The sequence below is a fragment of the Peromyscus eremicus genome, chromosome 1, assembly GCF_949786415.1.
Source record: "Peromyscus eremicus chromosome 1, PerEre_H2_v1, whole genome shotgun sequence".
In the NCBI taxonomy this organism is placed as follows: Eukaryota; Metazoa; Chordata; class Mammalia; order Rodentia; family Cricetidae; genus Peromyscus; species Peromyscus eremicus.
The window spans coordinates 81,613,650-81,636,535 of NC_081416.1; the positions used below are offsets into that span (position 1 = coordinate 81,613,650).

Consider the following 22,886-nt stretch of genomic DNA (forward strand, 5'->3'; position numbering starts at 1 on the left):
TTTCTCAAAAAAAGAAAAATTAAACATAGACTTCAAGTGTGTTAGTGAACACCTGTAATTTCAGCACTTGGGAGGCAGAGGCAAGGAGATTGCTAAGTTCAAGGCCCACCTGGGCTACATAGTAAGACTGTGTTTCAAAAAACTACAAAGAGCTGGGTCTGGTGGTATACACCTACAATCGCAGCATTCAGGAGTCAGAGACAGGAGGATTGCTGTGAGTCTGAGGTTAGCCTGGGCTACAGTGTGAGACCCTGTCTTTTAAATTTTTATTTTATTTTATGTGTATGGGTGTTTCGCCTGCAATGTATGCCTGTGTATCACATGTGTGCCTGATGCTTTTGGCAGCCAGAATAGGGCATCAGATCCTCTGGAGCTGGAGATACTGACAGTGATGAGCCACCTTTTGGTGCTGGGAATTGTACCCAGGTCCTCTGGAAAATCGGTCAATGCTCCTAACCACTGAGCCATGATTTTAGTTTCAGATCCTGACTTAAAAAACAAACAAACATAACAACAACAACAACAACAACAACAACAACAACAACAACAGAACAACCAACCCAAAACCAAAACAAACAAACAAACAAAAAACCCAAAAAGCACATCATCATCAACAGTAAAAATCAAACCTGGACGTACCATGGGACCCGGCAGTTTTACTCTAGCTCTGCTCTAGATCACTGAACATGGGGACTTGTGTCCTGTACTGCTTCCACAGCAGCAACATTCACAATAGCCAGAAAGTGGAAAACCCAACATCTAACCGCAGATGAATCCATTATTCCATCTAGACAACAGAGTGTCATCCATCCATAAAAGTGAAGTACTACAGTGGCTACAATATGCCATGCTAAGTGAGAGAAGCCGGATACAAAAGGTGTATGCTTCCATTTAGGTGAAATGTTCACAACAGGTAAGTCCACAGAGACAGGAAGCAGTGGAGGACTGCCAGAGAGTAGGGTAGGGTAAAGTGACTAGGGGATGCTCATGGGTGCAGGCTTCCTGTTTTTCTTTTAATTACATCTATTTCCTCTCTCTCCTCTCTCCTCTCTCTCTCTCTCTCTCTCTCTCTCTCTCTCTCTCTCTCTCTCTCTCTCTCTCTCTCTCCCCTCCTTCCCTGTGTCTTACCTATCATCTATCTATCTGTGTGAATGTGCACAGACACACAAGAGAACTTGTGTGGAGGCCAGAGGACAACCTGTGGGAGTTAGTTCTTTCCTTCTACTATGTGGGTCCCGGGAGATAGAATTCAGGTCATCAGGTTTGGTGGCAAGTGCCTTGTAAAAGCAGTAATGAGCCATCTTATTGGCCTTTCTCTTTCTTTTTTTCCCTTTGAGACCAGGTGTCATGTAGCCCAGGCTGGCCTCAAGCTCTCAATATAGTCAAGGAACTCCTGGTCCTCTTGCCTTCACCTCCTCAGTGCTGGGAGTATAGGAGCCAGAGTTTAAGATCTCTCTCTCCTCCCTCCCCTCATCCCTCTGTCCCTCCCTCCCTCTCCTCTCTTCTGTTTCTCCTCTCCTCTCCTTCCCTCTCCTCTTCTCTCTCTCCTCCCTTTCTCCTCTCTCTCTCTCTCTCAAATATATATATATCCCTGGCTGTCCTGGAGAACAGGCTGGCCTCGAACTCATAGAGATCATCTTGTCTCTGCTTCCAAATGAGTGCTGGGATTAAAGGCATGTGCCACCATGCCTGACAAGATAAAAATTTTTCTTCAATCTACTGTTTTCATTCACTTCCTTTTTCTAGCCCCTATAGTCTGTGGCATCTATAACCAGAGTTGGGACAGTGAAATAGCAAAATGGGCTGACACCTAAATGAGGCTGGAAGATCTGGGAGACAATTTGTGGGGGGCAAACCCTGGGCAGCTGTTGGCAGGCGTGGCTGTTGGCTGATGGTTACATTCCTTTTGTTTTGTTTTGAGACAGGGTCTCACTATGTAGCTGGCCTCGAACTTGAGATCTTCCTGATTCTCTACAACAGCGTGACTGGTATGAAGCACCACACCCCCAAGACTGCATCTTCCATCAGCCAGATGGAGCTGTGCATTAAATGCCACCTCTGACAACACAGAGTGGGCAGTGCTTAGCTGGTAATGGGGACAAGGACCCCAGTGAATGGACTGCTAAGGAGTGGAGTACCCTTCTGCCCTTCTGGAGTCTCTCCCAACAGCAGGGGCTTATACAGGAAGGAAATTTGGAGCCATTGTTTCGGTCTGGATGCTCTGGTGGGAGTTGAAACAAGCTAGGGTTGTGTTCATATTTATAGAAAGTGATGGAGGATTCTGCTGAACAGACTTCACAAGTGTGTGACCAGCTCATCAGACAAGCTACCAACAGCTTACCACTCCAGCTTGTCTCTGTACTTCCCACATTTTCACTGTCATATGATTTTACCTGTTCAAAGTCACCAAGCTTGGAGAGCAGGCATGATGAAGTGGGGAAAAGAATATGCACACATGTGGCATAGTCTGTCCTGGCCAGATCCCCCAGGGCCCAGCCCTGGGGCAGGTGGCAGGTACAGCCGGTCTTCAAAAGGCTTACCTCTGATTCTGAGCTGTAGCAGTGGTGGTAGCCCCGAAGCGCATCTGTGAGGTTCTTCAGAACAGCCTGGGGGAGGGTGAGAGTCAGCTCCAGCAATATTCTGACAAATCTTCCTTGTCGGAGCTTTCAGAACCCCCCACACCCTCTGTTCACCAACGGGAGAAGTGGGCCCAAGAGAGGTGTGTTCTGCTCCACAGCTTGGGCACCCTGCTTAGGCAGTCTCCGAGGCCGGCCCAGTTCACTGCTGCCAACTGTCAAAGAGGTGCTTTGGAAAAGTTCAGATACTCACAGAGGGCACTTGATCATTGCATTTGTAGGTGGTGACATGAATGAAGAGGTCCCGTCCTACGGTGGACTGCTGGATGTAGTCAGACAGGAATTCAGAAGGCTGATCTGGACTGTGGAGCAGATGCAAGAGGAGGCATGGGTACTCTGTACTGAAACTATGCTGTGAACATCCCCGATCAAACTGGTAATTCCCAGGGAACATGTGTGTGTGTGTGTGTGTGTGTGTGTGTGTGTGTGTGTGTGTGTGTGTATTTATATGTGCATGTGTTCTTGTATATGATTGTGCGTGCATGTATGTGTGCATGAAGAGGCCAGAACCCCATATCTTGTGTCTTCCATCATTACTCTCTATATTATTTTCCAGCTAGGGTCTCCCACTGAACCTGGGAGTCATTGATTGGCTAGTTTGGCTGGTCCGGAAACACCGGTTGCTCCTGTCTCTGCCTCCCCAGTGTTAACATTACAGGCATACGATGCTTTTATTTATGGGTGCTGGGGATCTGAACTCGGGTGCTCATGCTTCCAAGCACTTTACTGAGTCACCTTCCCAGCCCCTCTACTCATTCTTAACTGATCACCTGTGTCCTAGGTCACCTGGGTAAGATGCAGAGCTGGGCGGACAGCAGCGCCAGCCAGCCCTGGCTGCCCTGCCCCAAGGATACATGGGTAGCCTATGAACAGAATCCTTCTTTCAAGTGTGTGTGAAGCATCATGCTTGGTGATGTCTTTTCTCAGACACTGCTTGGGTCCTCAGCCTCCTTCATGTAGTCTATCAGCTGCTGAGTAAGAAAGGAGACCTACCAGCTTCTCAATATGGTCACCAGAGAATTCAGCTCCTTGTGAGCAAAGACTTTCTTCAAGGCTTGTAGCAGATTGCAGCTTCCCTCAGGCTGCAGCTTCTTTACCCAGAGCTTGAGTTCCTGGAGGCTGGAAGGAGACACAGCAGCCTAACTATAGTCATGTGCAGCTTAATGACCTGGGTCTCCAAGTGAAGGGACACCAGCCCACTGGAGCACATGGCTGCGGCAGGCCTTGCCCTTCTCCCCGATTCCCTCTGCCTTGATCAAAACTGTTAGGTTACATTCCTGAAGCTAGCCCCCAAGGCCCATTCTCTCATTTGGCCACTTCTTTCTCCTGAGGCTGACCACCAAGATCCAGCTAATCAAAGTATTGAAGTCCAGCAATCAAAAGCCCCCTTCGGCTCACCTAATTAACATGTCCAATTAAAATTAAACACCTCATCCATTTTACCTTTATAAGCTGCCATTTTCTTATGGGCTGCATCTGTCTCTTCTCTATCCAGAGGCTGTCATTTGTCCCTCTGGGGCAAATACCCCTTCTCCCCTCCCTTGCTCCTCTTCTCCCCTTTCTCCTGTTCCCTTCCCCTTCCCCCCTTTCTTCATCTCCGGTCTTTGTCCCTCTGGGGCACATGAATCTCCTTTGTGTTGAGAACTTGGTCTTGGGAGTCCTGAGCCAATATTTTTCCTTTCACCAAGGTTCCCTTGGACTTGGCAATAGCCTTTGAGGCTCCATGCTTGGATAGCTGACCAGGACATGTTCTAAGAAATGTCTCTGGGTGATTCTGCCATTGTGTGCCATCACTGAATGCACTTACACAGACCTAGATAGCGTAGCCTACCACATAGCTGAGCTGCATGGGGTCTATACAGGGTGTGGCCTATGCTTCTAGTGTGTGACACACTGAATGACGGGAGACTGGAGCGAGCAGGAGGGAAAATAAGGCAATGAAAGAGATGAGGTGAGTACAAGATGAGGTTGCCACTCGGTGGTGTTGCTGTGGAATAGAACATTTGTTTAACTATGTAAAGATATGTTGCGCGTGTTTATGCTGAATATGTTTAATTATGTAAAGGTGTGCCGCTTTTGTTCAGGCTGCATTTGTTCAACTATGTAAAGATGTGTTGCTGTTTCACCTTGCCTGCCTAAGGCACCTGGTTGGTCTAATAAAAAGCTGAACAGCCAATAGCTAGGAGAGGAGGCATAGGTGGAGCTGGTGGGCAGACAGAAAAGGGGGTCCATCCAGCCAGCTAGCCAGCCTGGGGCCAACCAGCCAGACACGGAGGAAGCAGGAAAGCAGGATAGACAGTACGTAGATGAGGTAAACAAGCCTCAGGGCAGCACACAGATGAACAGAAATGGGTTAATTTAAGTTAAAAAAAAAAAGAGCTAGCTAGAAACAAGCCTAAGCTAAGGCTGGGCATTCATAATTAATAATAAGTCTCTGTGTCATGATTTGGGAGCTGGCTGTCCAAGAAAGCCTGCCACATACTGTTTTGCAGTAAACCTTTGTTATAAACAGAAAGGGTGCTCTCTGAAACATTAACCAAAAACACGGCCTAGGGGCTGGAGATGTAGTTCAGTTAGGAGAGGTTTTGCCTAGCGTGCATGAGGCCTTGGCACGTATTACACACTGTACCAGGGTTGTATTGTTTGTCTTCTATGTGGCTGGTTGGAAGCACAGAAGCTCTGACAAGATAGATGTTCAGCTCTGTTATCTTTGGTTCTTATTTTTATTTTATTTACTATCTATCTATCTATCTATCTATCTATCTATCTATCTATCTATCATCTATCTATATCATCCATCTATCCATCCATCCATCCATCCATCCCTGGTTGGCCTAGAACTTTCTATGTAGACCAGGCTGGCCCGAAACAGTGATCTCCCTGCCTCTGCCTCCCGAGTGCTGGGATTAAAAGCATGCACCACCACACCTAGCTCCATTATAATTTTATGGGACCACATCAGATCTGTTGTTGACCAAAATGTCATTATGTGGCAGGTGACTCTTTGGGACTCTTATAAGGTGCCAGCCCTAGACAAATCTTAGCTCATTTGAGTCTAACCATAATTCTTGAAGTGGATACCTTTAGTTACATTTCATAAATGAGGAAACTCAGGCTTGGAGTTAGAACATGCCTGATGTGGTACCACAAACACTGTGGTACAACAGACCTGGATTCAAACAAACCCTGACTCTGGAACCCGAGTCCTTGGCAGCTCTGCTTTCAAGCCCCTGGAACTGAGTCCTGTCACACCCTGTATAGTTCTTCTGGGGGACAGATGCTGCCATCGAGTTCATCTCTGGACTCTACGGAGGCTCTAAGAGCAGGGAGGTACATGTCTGTGTAGCTGTGTCCCGTGTGCCTTGGGAGCCACTCACTGATAAGAGCAGACATGGCTAAACTCAGATGCAACACTTCGGCTCCTTCCACTTCTCTTCCAGCCCGACAGAAGGGACGTCCCCTGCGAGGCTCACCTCGTGTCTGGGAAGCTCCGGGTTCAACCCCAGCACGAAGTGAAATCCTACTTGGTGCTTTCATCACACTGCTATCTCTCTCCCTTTTGTTCCTACAATGCCGGGGGCTGGAACCCAGAGTCACGCGCATGCCCCGCAAATGATTCACCAGAGCCCGGGTCTCGGGTCTAAGCACTTGCTGCAGCCAATAATGCTTGCAAGGTGGAATTTAAGATCTTTCTTTCACTGCATTTGCTTTTACCTCCTAACGATGGCATGTGATATGGACTTCTCAGTTATGGAATTTATAGGAACTTTCCTTCAACAATAAATAGAATTGATGTGATGAAAAATCAATAATGGAGCAAGTGGCATGGAGTAAATATTAGTTCTGAGGCAGAGAAATGACAGGGATATAAGGGAGACCCAGGGATGACTGACATTGAGGAGCTCTCGACTGACAATCTCAGAGTGACTTCCGGGTCTAGCTGGAGCAGAAAACAGTGAAAATGATCTCCTTCACAGAGTAGCTGTCACGTGCCAGGTTCCTGGTCCTCCTTTTATCTTGACATCGACTCTGTGAAGAGCAGGTATCACTCACTTTATTCTGGGGGGGGGGGGGGACCGGAGGGGATAGAGCTGTGGTTGAGGCCAGGGCTGGACTGTCCTCTTCACAGCTGGTGCTGGACCAAAGGGAACCAAAGCTTAGGTCTTTAGTGCCTTTATTTAGTTGAGGGGAGATAGAATGAGCATGCCATGCTGTGCATATGGAGGTCAGGAGTCAGTTCATTCCTTCCAATCATGTGGGCCCTGGGGTATTGAACTCAAGTTGCCAGGCTTGGCAGCAGGTGCCTCTATCCTAAGCTTAGCTTTTTCCCTGGCTCTGCCCTGAGATTTGCAATTCCAGCCAGGCATGTGCCCACATTTCCTCATTTACCAAATGGCTATTATAATTCTATTGCATTGGCTGTAGATTTTTAATGTGTTCATACCTGTAAAGTGCCTAGCATGGTGTACCCAACATCATAGGGGCAATCAAAGACATTGTCATCATGGACAACAAATTACTTTCTGGCACAAACAGACATTCTTATATACCTCCTTTCCAGATGCCCCCAAATCCCATCCTATCCAACTAGAGGGCATCCATGCAATGGAATAGTATGTAGCCACTACCAGTGAGGTGATACATGCAGTGATAGGAAATAAGAGCAAGACTGGGTGAAAGGCCACAGCACAGACCAGGGTTATGAGCTCCCCCTTATGCTGTTCTTTACTTGTGGTATCAGGGATAGGGCCTAGGCCAATACTCTAACACAGCGCCATATTCCTTTGCCCCCCTTTTACTTTCAAATTATCTTTTGAGACAGAGGTCTAACTAAGTTGCCCAGGCTGGCAACTCTAGCTCAGGCTACTTTAAACTTGTGATCCTTGTGCCTTAGCATCTTGATGAGCTGGGGATACAGGAATGCACCACCTGGCTCAGCTGTCTTGCTTCTGCCTAAAACGGATGGAACGTGGATGGTGTGTGTGTATGTGTGTGTGTGTGTGTGTGTGTGTGTGTGTGTGTGTGTGTGTGTGTGGCCTGTCTGTGGAACAGATGTGCAAGTTACTACTGGGTGGTAAGAGTAGAAATGGCAGTATAAAGGAGATTCATCCACTGTTATTTATCCATGCAGGTTGCCTGGATTATTGAAAACATGCATGTATTATTTTCATAATACTAAAGCTATCATTTCTAGTTTGATGCATAAAAGTGGTGTTTGGGGCTGGGGATGTAGCTCTGAGGTAAAGCATTTGGCCAGCATGCTCAAGGTCCTGGCTCCATCTCCAGATCAGCAAAAATACAAATAATAAATAAAAATAAAAAAGCAGGCAAGCTGTCTTGTGGTGGTCTCATCCTTTATTTTGGAAGCGCGTGGGGCGGTGACCATCTTTCTAACTGCTGCCTGCCCATATTTCTGCTGTTGTGACTCATTCCTGGGTGCTGCCCTACCTGTTGTGGTTTTGGGGTTTGCATCTTAAACATTCAGTGAAGTGTTGGGGACAGAGCTCAGTGGGTAGTGTTTGCCCAGCACGTAGGAAGCCTAGTTTCTTATCAGCTAGGTGCACACTTGTGACCCCAGCCCTTAGGAGGTGGAAGCAGGAAGATCATAAGTTCAAGGCCACCCTCAGCTGTATAGCAAGCTTGAGGCCAGCATGGGCCACACAAGACCTTAATTCAAACAAATGAACAAATAAACAAGCACAGGTGTAAACAGTCCACTGAACTGGAACAAGTGGACATCCTGGTGGAGAGACGGGGCAGCCACTCACGTGGACGCGCTGACTTCCACGGGGTCCAGCCAGAGGGGTTTGGTGGTGACACCGAAGGACAGGACATACAACTTTTCCTTGAGGCTCAGTTGCTCATCAATGAGACTCTGTGGATAAAAGGACATAAGGGGCTCACAGAGCCGGGGTTCTATGGAACCTGGTTACATGGCTACACCCTCTAGTGCAGGCTGCCCTCATGGGTGGGGAGCTGTGCTGTGCAAAACCGTGCTGAATGAGGATGGCTGTCGCACATGGAGCCTCTCAAAGCTCTGTTCAACCTTCATAAAACACAAGCTGTTGCTAATGTGGTTGGTGCCTATCCCAGACTATAAGCACCCTTCCCCATCGCCTCACGAGTCTGTCGAGCCAGAGGTAGTACTAGAGGTTCCTTCTATGACAGCTCTGTGAGGTGGCCATGTTGTCCTCCCCACTTGCTTTACAAAGGAGGTAGCAGGGTCCTGTAGCCTGGAAGGGGTGGAGGTAGCTGGGATTTGACTCTACTTTTCTGTTTCGGAAAAATCCAAAGAAACCAGAGTAGCTTTACTATCTGGCAAAGGCCAGGGGTCCAGTGCTGTGTGGTAGTATTCGGCCATCGTCCCCAAACAGACCAACCGGAAGGAACAGACTCCAGTCCACATCCTGTCTGAGGGAACGCGGGCTTTTGCAGGGGTGGGGTGTCTAGCTGGGAGGTTCTGCTGTGGGGTCTAGAATACTAGAAGTTCACACTGTAAGTGAAAATGAGTCTGTGGTGAGGTTTTACAGAACTCCACACATTTCCTCCCCTGGAGGTGCTAATTGAGTGGGAACTGTTCTTCGTGAATGGCCCTGTTTTGCATTTGCTCTAAACAAAGTGAGTTTGTACCCCAGGCCGGGAAGTGGGGAGAAGTGGGAGGCTGGAGAGGTACACCTCATGCCGGGGACTTACTGCCAGGTCATTTTGGAATTCTTCTTTCTGAGGGCCACTGCTGACCTGGGACACATCGATGAGGAGTCCCACTCTTGTTCCCTTGATGAGGCCAAATGCCTAAAACCAAAGAGGAAATGTACAAACAGCCTAGGCCTGCACTTTTGAGGCAGGAGTGTGGTCATCCCTCAAACTGCAATAGAAAGAGGTCGGGGTGCCTGAGGGAACCAGAGCCCAGAGGTACCAGACAGTCTCCTTTTTCAAGGGAAGCCAGAAAGCAGGTCCCAAAGTAAGACATGAAGATTTTGAAATCTGGACAACTAAGGAGAAAACTTCTGAAATTATGGAGCCAAAACGAAGGCTCTTCCAGACCAGCTGGGAGCTGCACACTGCTAGCTTGCGACCCTGCTTTAGCCCTGTGTAGATGCAGATAGACTCTGTCCTGTCTGGGAGCAGCACTCTGCCTTCCCATGTGTGGCCGCCTGTCTCCTCAGACCACGAGGTCTGGAAGCGCTAACCCAGCCCTCCTTGTTTACCCTGCCCTCCTGCCTCTGTTTCCCTGGGCAAGAGCACTAGCCTCAGGCCTAGCCAGCTTTGAAGATGGGACTGCTCTAAAGAAGTCCAGTGAGTCAATCCGAGGACTTGGGAGTATTCATAAGGACCATGATGTGAGGTCCCTGTGACTGGAGTGGTCTGGATGGTGATGTAAACTTACTGTCACCAGGGACCATCTTCCCAAGCCTGGGAGGGTTATCCCATGAAAAACCAAGCCAAGGGAAATTTTTATTTTTATTTTTTTAGATTTCTGAGGCAGAATCTGACTGTGCAGCCCAGGGTAGCCTCGGACTCTCAATGTTCTTAAACACACAAACAAAACAAATTGATCTGGGCAGTGGTGGTGCACAACTTTAATCCCAGAGCTCAGGAGGCAGAGACAGGTGGATCTCTGAGGCCAGCTTGATTTACAAAGCGAGTTCCAGGACAGCTAGAGTTTCCCAGAGAAACCCTGTCCCGAGAAACAAAACAAACAAAAAATTAAAGTCAAAATCACATGTGTCTGTGTGTGTGAGACAGAGAGAGACAGAGAGAGAGCGGGAGGGAAAGAGAGCGCAAACACCTGTGGAGGTCAGAGGACAACCTTCAGGAATTGCTTTTCTTTCCACCATGTAGGACCCGGAGATCACACTTTGTTTCCAGGTGTGGCTGAAAGTGCCTTTCCCTGTGAGCATCTCATCGGCCTGAATCCTCACTCAGTTCACTCAGTGCTGGGACTACAGGTGTGGCCTGCCATGCCCAGCTGGGCCTCGGGAGAATGTAAGAGTTCAGCAACAAGAACAGTTGTGTCTGCAGCTTCCACGTGTGTGGGTTAGGAAGTCTGTGTTTTAGTGGAAGCCAACTTTAGTTGGAATGCCATCATCTGCAGCGGTAAGGGCTCTAACCCAGCTCTAAGGGCCGGGTTGAGGATGGTGGGAAGAGCCACAGGGGTGCCATTACCTTCCTGCTGTTCTCTGTGAGCCAGCGCATCCTCTGCTGATAGAGTTCGATAGTGCTGTGGAGACACCAGAGAGACTCATCACCAAAGGCTGTCACTTACACACAGGGGAAGGTTCATCACCAAAGGCTGTCACTTACACACAGGGGAAGGTTCATCACCAAAGGCTGTCACTTACACACAGGGGAAGGTTCATCACCAAACGCTGTCACTTACACACAGGGGAAGGTTCATCACCAAACGCTGTCACATACACACAGGGGAAGGTTCATCACCAAACGCTGTCACTTACACACAGAGGAAGGTGGCTAGGATTTTACAAGCTTTGGTTATCTAAATTTTTAATTAAAAACTTTCTCTTTTACTTTATTTTATTTTTTATTTGAGACCAAGTTTCACTGTATAGCCCTGGCTGGCCTAGAACTTATTATGTAGATAAGGCTGGCCTCAAACTCACAGAATTCTGCCTGCCTCTACCTTCCTCTTGTGGGGTTAAAGATGTGAGCCACCATGTGGCCTTTTCTACATTTTTGAGGGAGACTATCACTCTGCAGCCCAGGTTGGTCTCAAACTCTTTTAATTGTTTTTTTAATTTTAAAAATTAATTGCTTTGTGTGTGCTTGTGTGCATGTGTGTTGGGGGAGGGGAGAGAGGAGGAGGAGGAAGGAAGAGTGTGAGTGTGTGTGTGTGTGTGTGTGTGTGTGTGTGTATGTGTGTGTGTATGTGTGTGTGTGTTCTGGCGCAAGTGTGTTAAGAGGAGGAGTCAGCTTCCCACCCCCACACCTCCGGAGTCCAGGACGTCAGCTCTCGCTCCCCTGGCCTGTGCAGCAGCCTTTATTTACTCATGGAGCCTTCCACCGGTCCAGCCTTAGACTCTCGGTCTTTTTACCTCAGCCTACCCACTCTGGAATTAGAGGCATGAGCTACCTGGTTAGCTGAATTTATTACTTTTAAGGAGAATGCAAGGCAAATGTAGCAAAGAGAGAGCTAAAGGTATGTGTTTGCCAGGGCACTAGACTGGGGGCACGTGGGGAGGATGCTGGGGGGGCCGCAGCTCTCCTATGAAGCAAGACAGGGTGCTGATGACTATGGGTGAGCTGCTGGGGTGCAGGCCTGGGAGCAGGGGGCAGTGTTTTCATGAGAAAGGTGGGGGACAAGCCTGCTCTCACTCAGATCTGAGTCTTTTAAAAAATTATTTATTTTGTATTTTTGGGTGTTTTCCCTGGATATCTCCACACCATGCGTATGCCTGGTACTCATGGAAGACAGAAGTGGCAGATGGTATCAGGTCTCCTGGAACTGGGGTTATGGGTGGCTGTGAGCATTCATGAGATCGCTCGGAAGCAAACTCAGTCAGGTCCTCTGCAAGGGCAACAAGTGCTCTTAGCCACTGGGCCCTCTCTCCAGCCCCTCAGATACGAGTCTTTACAGAAGAAACTGTCCCAAGTCTCCTGGGGGTCTGACCACAAAGCTGTGACGGTGGCAGGGCAGCAAGCCGTTCCTTGGGTTGATTCACAAAAATAACAGTTTCTAAAAAGTAGCCAAGAGAATGCATTGACCACCGAACGAGAGCAAAGCAAACACCCCCTTGAGGGTGTGGGCACCAGCAGGTGACAGGTGCTCATGGGAAGGCCTTGGTCACTTGAATCTTACTGAGTTGCCTCACCGAGGGCTGCTGGGAGAGAAGAGCACGGAAGGCCAGAGGTTGGGTACAAATTCATGAGGCAAGAGCAGCAGGTGGAGTCATGGTGGAGACATGAGCGTGGCTATATGGCTAAGACCCTGAGCCTCACACTGAGACATGCCTGTGTTGGAGACTTTGCTTTGCTGTTTACGGGCGGTGTGACCTTTGGAGGGCGTAGTATCCTTGCTGAGCCCCAGAGTTCCATCATCTTCTACGTAAAGATAGTCACAGGACTCTGTCCAAGTCAATTTGCCAACTGCCCGATTAGTTAAGCAGCTTTGACTATTCCAGTGGACCGCTGTACACTCATGTACATATAGGCAGAACTAACAGGACTTATCAACATATCAAAAGAAAGAGGAGGAGGAGCTGACGAAGACCATGACATGAAGTTGGAAGGGGGTGTTTGGGGAAGGATCTGGGAAGAAATAAAGAGTAGATGTGACCATATTTAATTGCATACATGTATTAAACTATCAAAGAACAAATAAAAAACAAAATGTTGGATTTATAATTCAAAACAAAAGAGCCAAATATTAATTATAGAACTCTACATAGATGCAGTGATCCAGAATGTAATCCAGCAACTTGGGAGGCTGAGGCAGGAGGATCTCAAGTTAAAGGCCAGTCTGAGCTACATAGACCCTGTCACAAACGAATAAATGAATGAACTAATGGAACATCATGTAGTTATTTAAAACCTTTAAAACTTTCTGACTCCAACAATTTTCTATAAATTTATTTATTTATTTATTATTTATTAGTTTTTCGAGACGGGGTTTCTCTGTGTAGTTTTGGTGCCTGTCCTGGATCTCCCTCTGTAGACCAGGCTGACCGCGAACTCACAGAGATCCGCCTGGCTCTGCCTCCTGAGTGCTGGGATTAAAGGCGTGTGCCACCACCGCCCGGCTAACTTTCTATAAATTTATAGTTAGAGCATGATAAATCCACAAATTGGTTGCTGTATGAATGATCATTGAACAACTGACTTTTGGTAGTTAGAGCATAATACAATGTTTGGGGTGGTTACAAAGATGAAAAAGGATCTCGTAGGCAGCCCTTAGCAGAGTTTCGGGCACATTAATAAATGTTAGCTATTAATTACCATCATAACCTTTTGGGAAACCTTAGGCAACAGTAATTATGGATCAGAGATTACTACTGCTATAGCTGAGATGCAATTTTTTTCTTTTTTTGTTTTTTTTCGAGACAGGGTTTCTCTGTGTAGCCCTGGCCATCCTGGAACTGACTCTGAAGACCAGGCTGGCCTCAAACTCACAGAGATCTGCCTGCCTCTGCTTCCTGAGTGCTGGATTAAAGGCCACTGCCCAGTGTGGGATGGAATCTTAAGACTATTCTGTGTACTGATTATGGGAAGATGTGTGTGTGTGTGTGTGTGTATGTATGTATGTATGTATATGTGTGTGTATATGTATGTGTGTATGTATGTGTATATGTATGTGTGTGTATGTATGTATATGTGTGTATATGTATGTATGTATATGTGTGTATATGTATGTGTGTGTATGTATGTATGTGTATGTGTGTGTATATGTATGTGTGTATGTATGTATGTATGTATGTATGTGTATGTGTGTGTATATGTATGTGTGTATGTATGTATGTATGTATGTATGTGTATGTGTGTGTATATGTATGTGTGTGTGTGTGCGCGTGCGTGCACACACTCTGAGTATGTGTGCATGCTCCTTGTGCTATCAAGATTGGTTTGGGTGAGGCTGGAGAAAGGTCTCATCAGTTAAGAGCACTTGGTGATCTTGTGGAGGATCCAGGTTCAGTTCCCAGCACCCACATGGCAGCTGTTCCAGGGGATGCAACACCTTCTTCTGAACTCTGTGAATACCAGGCACATTTGTATGCACTAACACACATGCAGACAAGACACCCACACATATAAAATAAAATAATTGGTTTGGGAGTTGGGCACATGCCTGCTGGACACACGTCTGCCAAGGTGAGAACTGTCCCACCTGGCAGAGCTCTCAGCCATTAACCAGCAGATGAAGCTGGGACATCTGAGGCACTCATCCAAGGGCACCAGGGCTTTCAAAGGCCAAGAGACGCCAATCGAGTCCAACGTTTTCATTTGAGAAAAGGACAAATTAGAGGTAGACAGACAAGTTTAAGGTCCACTGAAATTGCTGATTGGTCCCAACCATGTGCAGGCTATGAGATGAGATAAGGCCTCAAGCTTAGGGGTGCTGGAGGACACTGGGAAACTTACTCAGAAAGCCTTGATTCAAAGTGGCGGATGGTCTGGGTGGAGAAATGCACTTTGGGCATGGCATTGCCACACTCCTCCCTGAAAAAGCAAAGCTTTATTTGGTGTTTCTCAGGCTCAGGACTGGGTGTGCAAAGCTTTATTTGGGGGTTCTCAGGCTCAGGGCTGGGTGTGCCACTGCAGCCTTGGGGAGCTTGGGAGGAAGGGCAGAAAGACTTCAGACTTACAGTTTAACTGTGCCCTGGCTTATCAGGTCAGCCAAGGTAAGTTTCTCAAACTTTAAACTGTGAGTTGAAAGCCAGTCTTCAGAGTCTTCCAGAGCTGCTGCCCGAGTCTCCCTTCCCTGCAGCTTCTACAAGGCACAAGCCCGAGTCAGACAGGAAACAGCAGGAAGCAGGGACAGACAAGGGTGCTTTGGGTTCCCTTCATACAGATACCCAAGGTCTGTGAACTCTGAGCGACCTATCTCAAGGTATTCTAAAAGTTCTCCTGGCTAACTGGGAATAGTGGTGCATAGCAGTAACCACAGCACTTGGGAGACTGACCTGAAGTTCAAAGCCAGCCTGGGCTACAGAGCAAGACCCTGACTCAAAACACCAACACCAACAACACAGTAACAATAAAACTAATCTCCTTGCTGAGAGAGCATGTGAACCTGAGAATGGTTACTCTGGAAACACCACCCTCATATCAGGCCCCAGATGTGGCTCTCATATTCAAGGGCAGCTCACTATGGGAGTGATTAGACAAACACAATGACCAGACAACCTGATAGTAGAATCACAACGTCTGCAAAAATTGGCCCCCGAATGGCTGGGATTCGGTCCTAAGACTGCTAGCTTCCCATGTTTGTGTGCCCCTTCTTCCAACCCAGGACCATCCGGAGGAAGTAAAGTGTGTTTCCTGAACCAATCATGTAAGATGCCTTCTCCTGCTGAGCCTTCCTCTAACCTCCCACATGCTGAGAGCTTGTAGACAGAGGTCCTGGAGGAAGCCCTTTCTTCCATATGAAGTTCTCTATTTCCCATCCTGCTGTCGAGCTGATGGCAAACACAAGTCATGGGGGCTGCCTCCCTCATAGTGAGAGAGGTCTGGATACATTTCTGTTTTCTCAGTGGGATGATCCTGATCATTTCCACAATTAAATGTTTTCTTTTAGAAGTCACCTTGGTCACGGTTGGTCACAGCGATAGAAAGGTAACTAAGACAGTAGTGAATCAGAGGTGATAAAAGTCCAGACTGCATGGGTACCAGCTGCACAAGTGTGCACGCACGACAGGGTCAGCAAGAGCTTCCTGCATCACAACTGCTGTCGATGTGCTACAGAAGGGCCTTGAATACCCATGGAGTTGGACATAATTCACTTCACCACATCTCAGTTAAAAGGCTGAGAAGCTACTGTTCACTAAGGGTCTGGAATCCAGCTCAGTCTCACTGTGAGACACACAGTGACACAGATACACACACACACACACACACACACACACACACACACACACCTCACAGAGACAGACATATACACAGACTCAGGTTCATACACACACCTATATGTTGTGGGATATTTTTATACTGTGTGAAAATGTATTGCTGTGATTGGTGTAATGAAAAGCTGAATGGTCAATAGCTCAATAGCAGGAGGTATAGGCAGGATTTCCAGATACAAAGAGAACTCTGGGAAGAAGGTAGAGTCATAGCCAGATGCGGAAGAAGCAACATAGGCAGTATGGAGAGGGCAGTTACATATGTCGCAGTTATATATGGCACAGTTACATATGGCAATTACATATGGCACCCAACGTCTGGGCACATATTTCCACACAGGTCCTGAGAAAGCTGAAAACAACAAACAAACAAACAAACAGACAAAAAAATGGATCTGGCTTCCTAGTTACCCAGTGTTCATAGCGTACAGAGGCACAGCTCTGCTCTATATCGAGCACTTGAATAGCTTGTGCACTAAGTAGAAACAGCATGCTAAGTCAAAACACTTGCCACAGCCCACTAACTTCCCAGAACTGGGCTGGACTTCTGGCTTAAGGCTGGTTCTCAAGGACTGAGGAGGCGGTGGAGCCAGCCAGCCATGTGCTAAGCAGAGCCACAGGGTGGGTTTAAAGCTTGGCTCACATGATCAGAGAAGGTACAAGTAAATCGGTCCAGACTGAAAAACAAACAAACAAACAAACAACCTCTAAACACATACAGTAAAAAATGGGTATAGACAGTCATAAAAATAATTTTAAAATAATGAAGTCTTTAAAGAAAGAGTAAAGTAATATAAAAAGAATAAGCCACATAAGGATGGAAAATCCACAGGGAGTCTGGATCCTGTATGGTGCTTTGATGACTTCGAATTTTTTTAATTTAATGCTGATGAGCAAATGACAGCTGCTCACATTGGATTGTGGAAGAAACTGCTGAATTAAACCTGCATACTTTAGGGATGTCTTACTTTTAAAATGGAAATCAGGATATGTGTTATGTTGAGGGAGAGGATATGCCCTTGTTTCCATAGGAAACAAAAAGCTATGGATCTATTCAAAATGAATAAAGATTGGATTTGATCAGGGGAAATCTCCTGAGGATCTTGGCTACAGACATGAGGGAAAAAGCCAAGAAAGACTACAAGACAGGTGATGTATAAGCTGATCCCTTGACATAGGAACAGCTCTGAGACTGGAAGAGACATGATAAATCTTGTTGGCTACAGATTACTACATGCCATCCTTTCATATGGCATGGATAGAGATTTATGGCATGGATAGAGATTTATATTGTAGTTTGCTTATAAAGTCCAAATTTACTTATAAAGTTGGTAGATGTCTTTTACTCATTCAAACATAGAATAAAAAAACCCCATCTTTAGCTGACTTGTGCACAACACACATTCTATACTTGTGCTAATGCAGATATGTATGTTACCTTTAAAAGTTTGTGTGTTTTTAGAAAAAAGAAGGGCCAGACACCAATGAAAACAATTAACTCAGATGGTCCAGCCTCTCAGAGAATGCCTCTGTTGCAGTTTCTTCAAAATTCTGCATCCAGAACAACTTCAAAGCTGCTAGCTGAGAGGGTCTGGCCTCATTCACTATTCCAGCTAGGACTTCAGACAAGCCCTGCACTTTCCCATTACACAGAGACTGGACAACAAATGATACAGCTAAACTCTCCCAGGACTTGACCATTATCCCAATTTTATCAGGGTCCCCTAAAAATATCATCACCCCCAGACAACAGGAAGCAGTCTAGAGAACACAACGCCCACATTGCCAAGTGGTGGAGTGGGTGGTTTTTGGTCATTCAGTAGGTTATGGATGTTTGTCATCATTTAGGGGGGTTGGTTACAAGCTGTTATTGGTCATGGTCAGGGAAAAAAACTGAACAAAGGAGATCGGATTCAGGGATCTCTTTCTGAAAGAAAAAATGGAGGATACAGAATGATGGGATGAAAGGGTGGATTGTTGAGTCTACTTTTGAAGAACCACTAGTCTCAGATATTTTACATTGGTATGGATTTTTATATAGTGATACAAATTTAAGGTTATTTTTGTTATACTGTATATATGTTTCTACTCTTGTTTAAGGTATTGTACCTGTGCAACTCATTTTAAAATGCAATGTATAATTAAGAAATACAGGTTAGTAGTTAGTCATTTATAATAATCAAACTTGTAGTTATGTTACGTATGTTCTCAAGGTTAAACAGAGATATGCTTTAGATGGATAGGTGATCTTCAAACACTTCAGAGACCTACAGAATATGGCATTTAAGATGTTCTAATAACCTAAGGCTTTTCATGAGTGAGACATGTCTGCTCCTGGCAGCACCAATTTGCTTCAAAAAAAGGATGATAGGCATCAAAGAACTTCCATATGGAGTTTGCTTTTATTGTGGCAAAGTTAGCCACTGGGCAAGAAACTGCCCTTGCCTCGACTGCTGACAGTATGCTGTCCAAATTGGATGAGCAGGACACAGAAGACGGTGACTGTCAAACTTTGCTAAGACAAGGTAGGACAGTCCTTCAAAAAGTGTCAGATATACTAGGCCTGTAGGCCGAAGATGGATGCTGCAATGTTATACAGGAGTGTTGGACAACTGTCCAGGCAGCCAGATGTCTCTGTCATTTCTATAGTTTTAGAAGTTGTTTGCTCTACACTTCCTGTTTACTCAGGTAATATTATATCCTTCTTGGGTCTCTGATGGAGCTGAAGATGAGACAGTTATATTACAGTTTTCCTTGTTACCAAATGCAGAAGAGAAACTCACAAAAGATGTATAAAGTATATAAGGTTGAGAGACATAAAAACTTAAATTGTTTATCTAAGAAATGTTTTGGGGTCTAAAAATATAGTTTTAGGATGGTAATATAAATTATGATAGAAAGTGGTTTAGGTATAAAAATTTTAATTCATCAAGATAAGAAAGATATTTTCTCCAAATATGCCAAATACAAATGGACTAGACAATTGTGAATATAATTCTTACCTGATAATTGTTCTTATTGTATATAGTTTTACCATGTTAGAGTTAAAACCTTTTTGTTTTTATTTAGACAAAAGGGGGGAAATATTGGGGGATATTTGTACACTGTGTGAAAATGTATTGTTGTGATGGATGTAATAAAAAGCTGAATGGCCAATAGCTAGGCAGGAAGTATAGGTAGGACTTCCAGAGACAGAGAGAACTCTGGGAAGAAGAAGGCAGAGTTACCAACCAGACATGGGGTAAGATATAGGCAGCATAGAGAGATGAGGTAATGAGCCACAGGACAGAATGTAGGTGAAAACAAATGAGTTAATTTAAGTTATACAAGCTAATGGGACAAGCCTAAGCTAAGGCTGAACTTTCATAATTAATAAGTCTCCTTGTTGTTATTTGGGAGTTAGTGTTATAGAGAAAGACTCATTACACATATACACATGTACATACACATGTGCACACAACACACACACACACACAGGGGGGAGGGGGGAGAGAGAGACAGAGAGAGAGTGCGAGCGAGCATCTGATGACTATGGAAATGGCCTGAGTTCAGCCCAAAGATCCCTTCTGGGTACATGCTCGACACCCTTGGTGGTCTGTCTTTGGATTTCATGTAGGGCTTTCACTGTAGTGGGCAAGGTGCTGATTAGAGGCTGAAAGCTGTCTACTGCAGGAGAATGAGCCACTCTGCAGAGGACACGGGAGGAAAAGGCCGGAGGAGTGCAGCACACAGGCGTCTCCGGGTCTCAGTTTCTTCGTGGGCCGTGCCCCCTCTCCTCAGCTGTGCCGGGGCAGCGTGAGGCTAGGGCACAGAACGCGACCTGGAGCGCCTCTGCACCTACCGTTCTCAATTGGCTCTTCTTTGCACTCAGATTCTGTCCTAAACTGAGGGTTGGCCTAAACTAAAGACAGCGAAAATAAAAGGCTGCTAATGTGTTCCAGCTCGACAGTGTTGCTCACCTTGCACTCTTTCCAAGACCAGTTCTGTCTAGATTCAAAAGGAAATTAGTAAGTGCTCCGGATGTGTGAAAACACACCCCTAATGACTGCGGACACTAACACAGTGCCCAGGCTCTGCGGGGCAATTTCCGTATAGTAAAGTTATGTAATCCCAGGAGACCATCAAGGAAGCTGAAACACAGAGAACTTAAGTCATTTGCCCAAGGTCACACAGCTAATGATGTGGTGGAGCTGGGCTTCTTCGGAAAGCTCTATCAAGCCAAGTTTGTAACCAAAACACTTCACGGCTTCTCTGAACGAGCATAAACCACAGTTGTCTGTATGAGAGACTTTCTCACGGTGTGATTCAACCCTAAGAATATCCTTCCTGCTTTTGAGAGGCTTAGAGATCACAGTCCCAGCCACAGGCTTCAGGAAACCAGGCTTTATATCATGTGACCACTAGGTGGCACTGTTCTCTTCCAGGACACCTTGTGCGTGACCCTTTTTCCATCTTGCACTTGAAATAGTGTGTCTCGTTTTAGGCTGTGGCTTTTGCCCTGCAGATATTTGAAAGTCCATTCCTACCTACATTGCTTATGACTGAGGACCTTGCTGCTCTTCTGTTAAAGTGGGCACTTTTCATTAAAAAAATTCTTTCCATACTATATTTATCATTTATTTAATAAATCTATATATTGATTGTTCTAGACAGGGTCTCTATGCGTAGCCCTGGCTGTCCTGGAACTCACTATGTAGACCAGGCTGGCCTTGAACTCAGAGATCCACCTGCCTCTGCCTCCTGAGTGCTGGGATTAAGGCATGTGCCACCATGCCCAGCTCATACAATATATTTTGATCATGTTTTCCCATGCCCAGACTCCTCCCAGATCTCCTCTCAACTTTATGTGCTCTCTCTCTCTCTCTCCTCTCTCTCTCTCTCTCTCTCTCTCTCTCTCTCTCTCTCTCTCTCTCTCTCTCTCTCTCTCTTTATCTTTCTCCTCAGGAAAACTACAAAAATTAAAATCAAAACAAGCAAACAAGAAGCCATCAAGACAAAAAATACGCTCCCCAAAAACAAAAAATATAATGAAGTTCCTTTTGTGTTGATGAACAAAACCTAGGCAGGGGACCACCCTGGCGTGTGGTTGATACACCCAGTGACACTCCACTGGAGAAACTGACTTTCCCTTTGCCTGTGGGTATCAACTGCAAATAGCTTCTTGGTTGGGGTGGGACCTCGTGTCTGTGAAGTGGACACTTTACCTGGAGAATACTACAAGTTCGGTGTTGGGCAATCAGGACTCTCTCACTGCTCTGAGAGGAGAAACAAGAGACCTGTCTGTTACTGATAAGGTAAGTCAGGCACGTCCCACGCCTGGAAAGTGAGTTGGTCTGATATGAAATCAGATGAAACAAAGACCCACGTCATTGGCAACTGACGTCACTGAATGTTTTCTTCTTAGAACCACCCATAGCTCCTCATTTCCCCCTTTCTTTTCCTTTTTAGAAAGGGTCTTATGTGTCCCAGGCTGGCCTCAAACTCACTATGTAGCAGAGAGCTGAGGCTGGCCTTGAACTCCAGATCTTCTTGCTTCTCCCTCCAGAGTGCTGGGATTACAGGTCTGTGCCACCATGCTTGGCTTCCTTGTTTCTGTTTATTTAGATTTCTTGTCCCATAAATGCCTATGCTTGAGAAAAGTCGAAGTTGACTGTTTTTCTGGTTCTTTAATTGCTGGTATTAATATAAAGATGACATTCTCTGACTGGTATCGTGTTTGTAGTCTAGTGTGGATTTACTAGCAGGTGGCTGCTGCCTGCCTCGAGTTCACAACTTGTGAAGACAATTGCTTCCACGGTAGAGAGAACTCTGAGTTGTGCATGATTGGAGGAAGATGGTTCACTTGTACAGAGTGAGCCTGACCCCAGTGTGGGGGGGGCGCTTTTTCTTTCTCCCCTTGAGTTAAGCCTTCTGCTCTGACTCCCCTGTTCCCACAGCACTTCCTGAAGTGGACTTCAGGACTTAGGTCTTATGGACTCCTACAAAAAATCTCAGCAAGGGGGGCTTTCAAATCAAATGCTTTAGACTTTCAGGCTTTGACACTGAAACCAGGATCCTCACATGCTCCTAAATATCTAATGATGTTCCTGAAGGCTGAAGAGCTCTATGACCAAAACAGAAACTCTCCTTCCATTTATAAACCTAGTGGCTAGAGAAGAATACTTAGTCACAGTTTCAGTGCTGGATCCTATTGAAGAAAGAATTGAGTACATTTCACATCCCCTGGCTATGATCTGTAAGCGTCACTGGTGAACAGAAGCACTATGGTTGTTACCAGTAGGTCCTGGGTCTGGTTAATGTGTGTAACCAGCAATCCATCGTGTGGATTTTGGGTAAGTGCATCCATAGCTTTCTGGTCCAGTTGCTTCTGTGGATCTCTGTCAGTGTTTCTGTCCAGGCTACAAAACAAAGTGATCTGATCAGTGCTCAGCCCCAGGTCACCTCTCCACCATGAGTGTCTCCCCCCACCCCACCCCACCCCCTGGCTCCTAAAAGGATCCAGAAACATTTTTAGTTCCATGTGGAAACTGAAAGGATTATTACAGAGTTTAGATTTTTTAAAAAAAATGTGGTTTGTGAGGTTTATTTATTTGTTTGTTTGTTTGTTTGTTTATTATTTTACAGTCTAGGTAGATCTCAAAGGCCCCAGTCTATGTAAGATGTTGCAATAACCATTTAT

The 22,886-nt window shown here is 46.0% G+C and overlaps 1 protein-coding gene across 1 annotated transcript in view; it reads right to left on the reverse strand.

The window, feature by feature from the left end:
* Window positions 1-22,886, reverse strand: part of Vwa3a (von Willebrand factor A domain containing 3A) — a 67,373-nt gene that overhangs the window by 37,459 nt on the left and 7,028 nt on the right. Inside the window, exons 3-11 of the mRNA XM_059267662.1 lie at window positions 22,482-22,605; window positions 14,954-15,078; window positions 14,730-14,807; window positions 10,803-10,857; window positions 9,330-9,428; window positions 8,405-8,511; window positions 3,630-3,755; window positions 2,830-2,938; window positions 2,541-2,606 (exon numbers count right to left, since the gene is read on the reverse strand). Coding sequence (XP_059123645.1) covers window positions 2,541-2,606; window positions 2,830-2,938; window positions 3,630-3,755; window positions 8,405-8,511; window positions 9,330-9,428; window positions 10,803-10,857; window positions 14,730-14,807; window positions 14,954-15,078; window positions 22,482-22,605 — 889 coding nt within the window. The remainder of the gene's footprint in view (window positions 1-2,540; window positions 2,607-2,829; window positions 2,939-3,629; window positions 3,756-8,404; window positions 8,512-9,329; window positions 9,429-10,802; window positions 10,858-14,729; window positions 14,808-14,953; window positions 15,079-22,481; window positions 22,606-22,886) is intronic.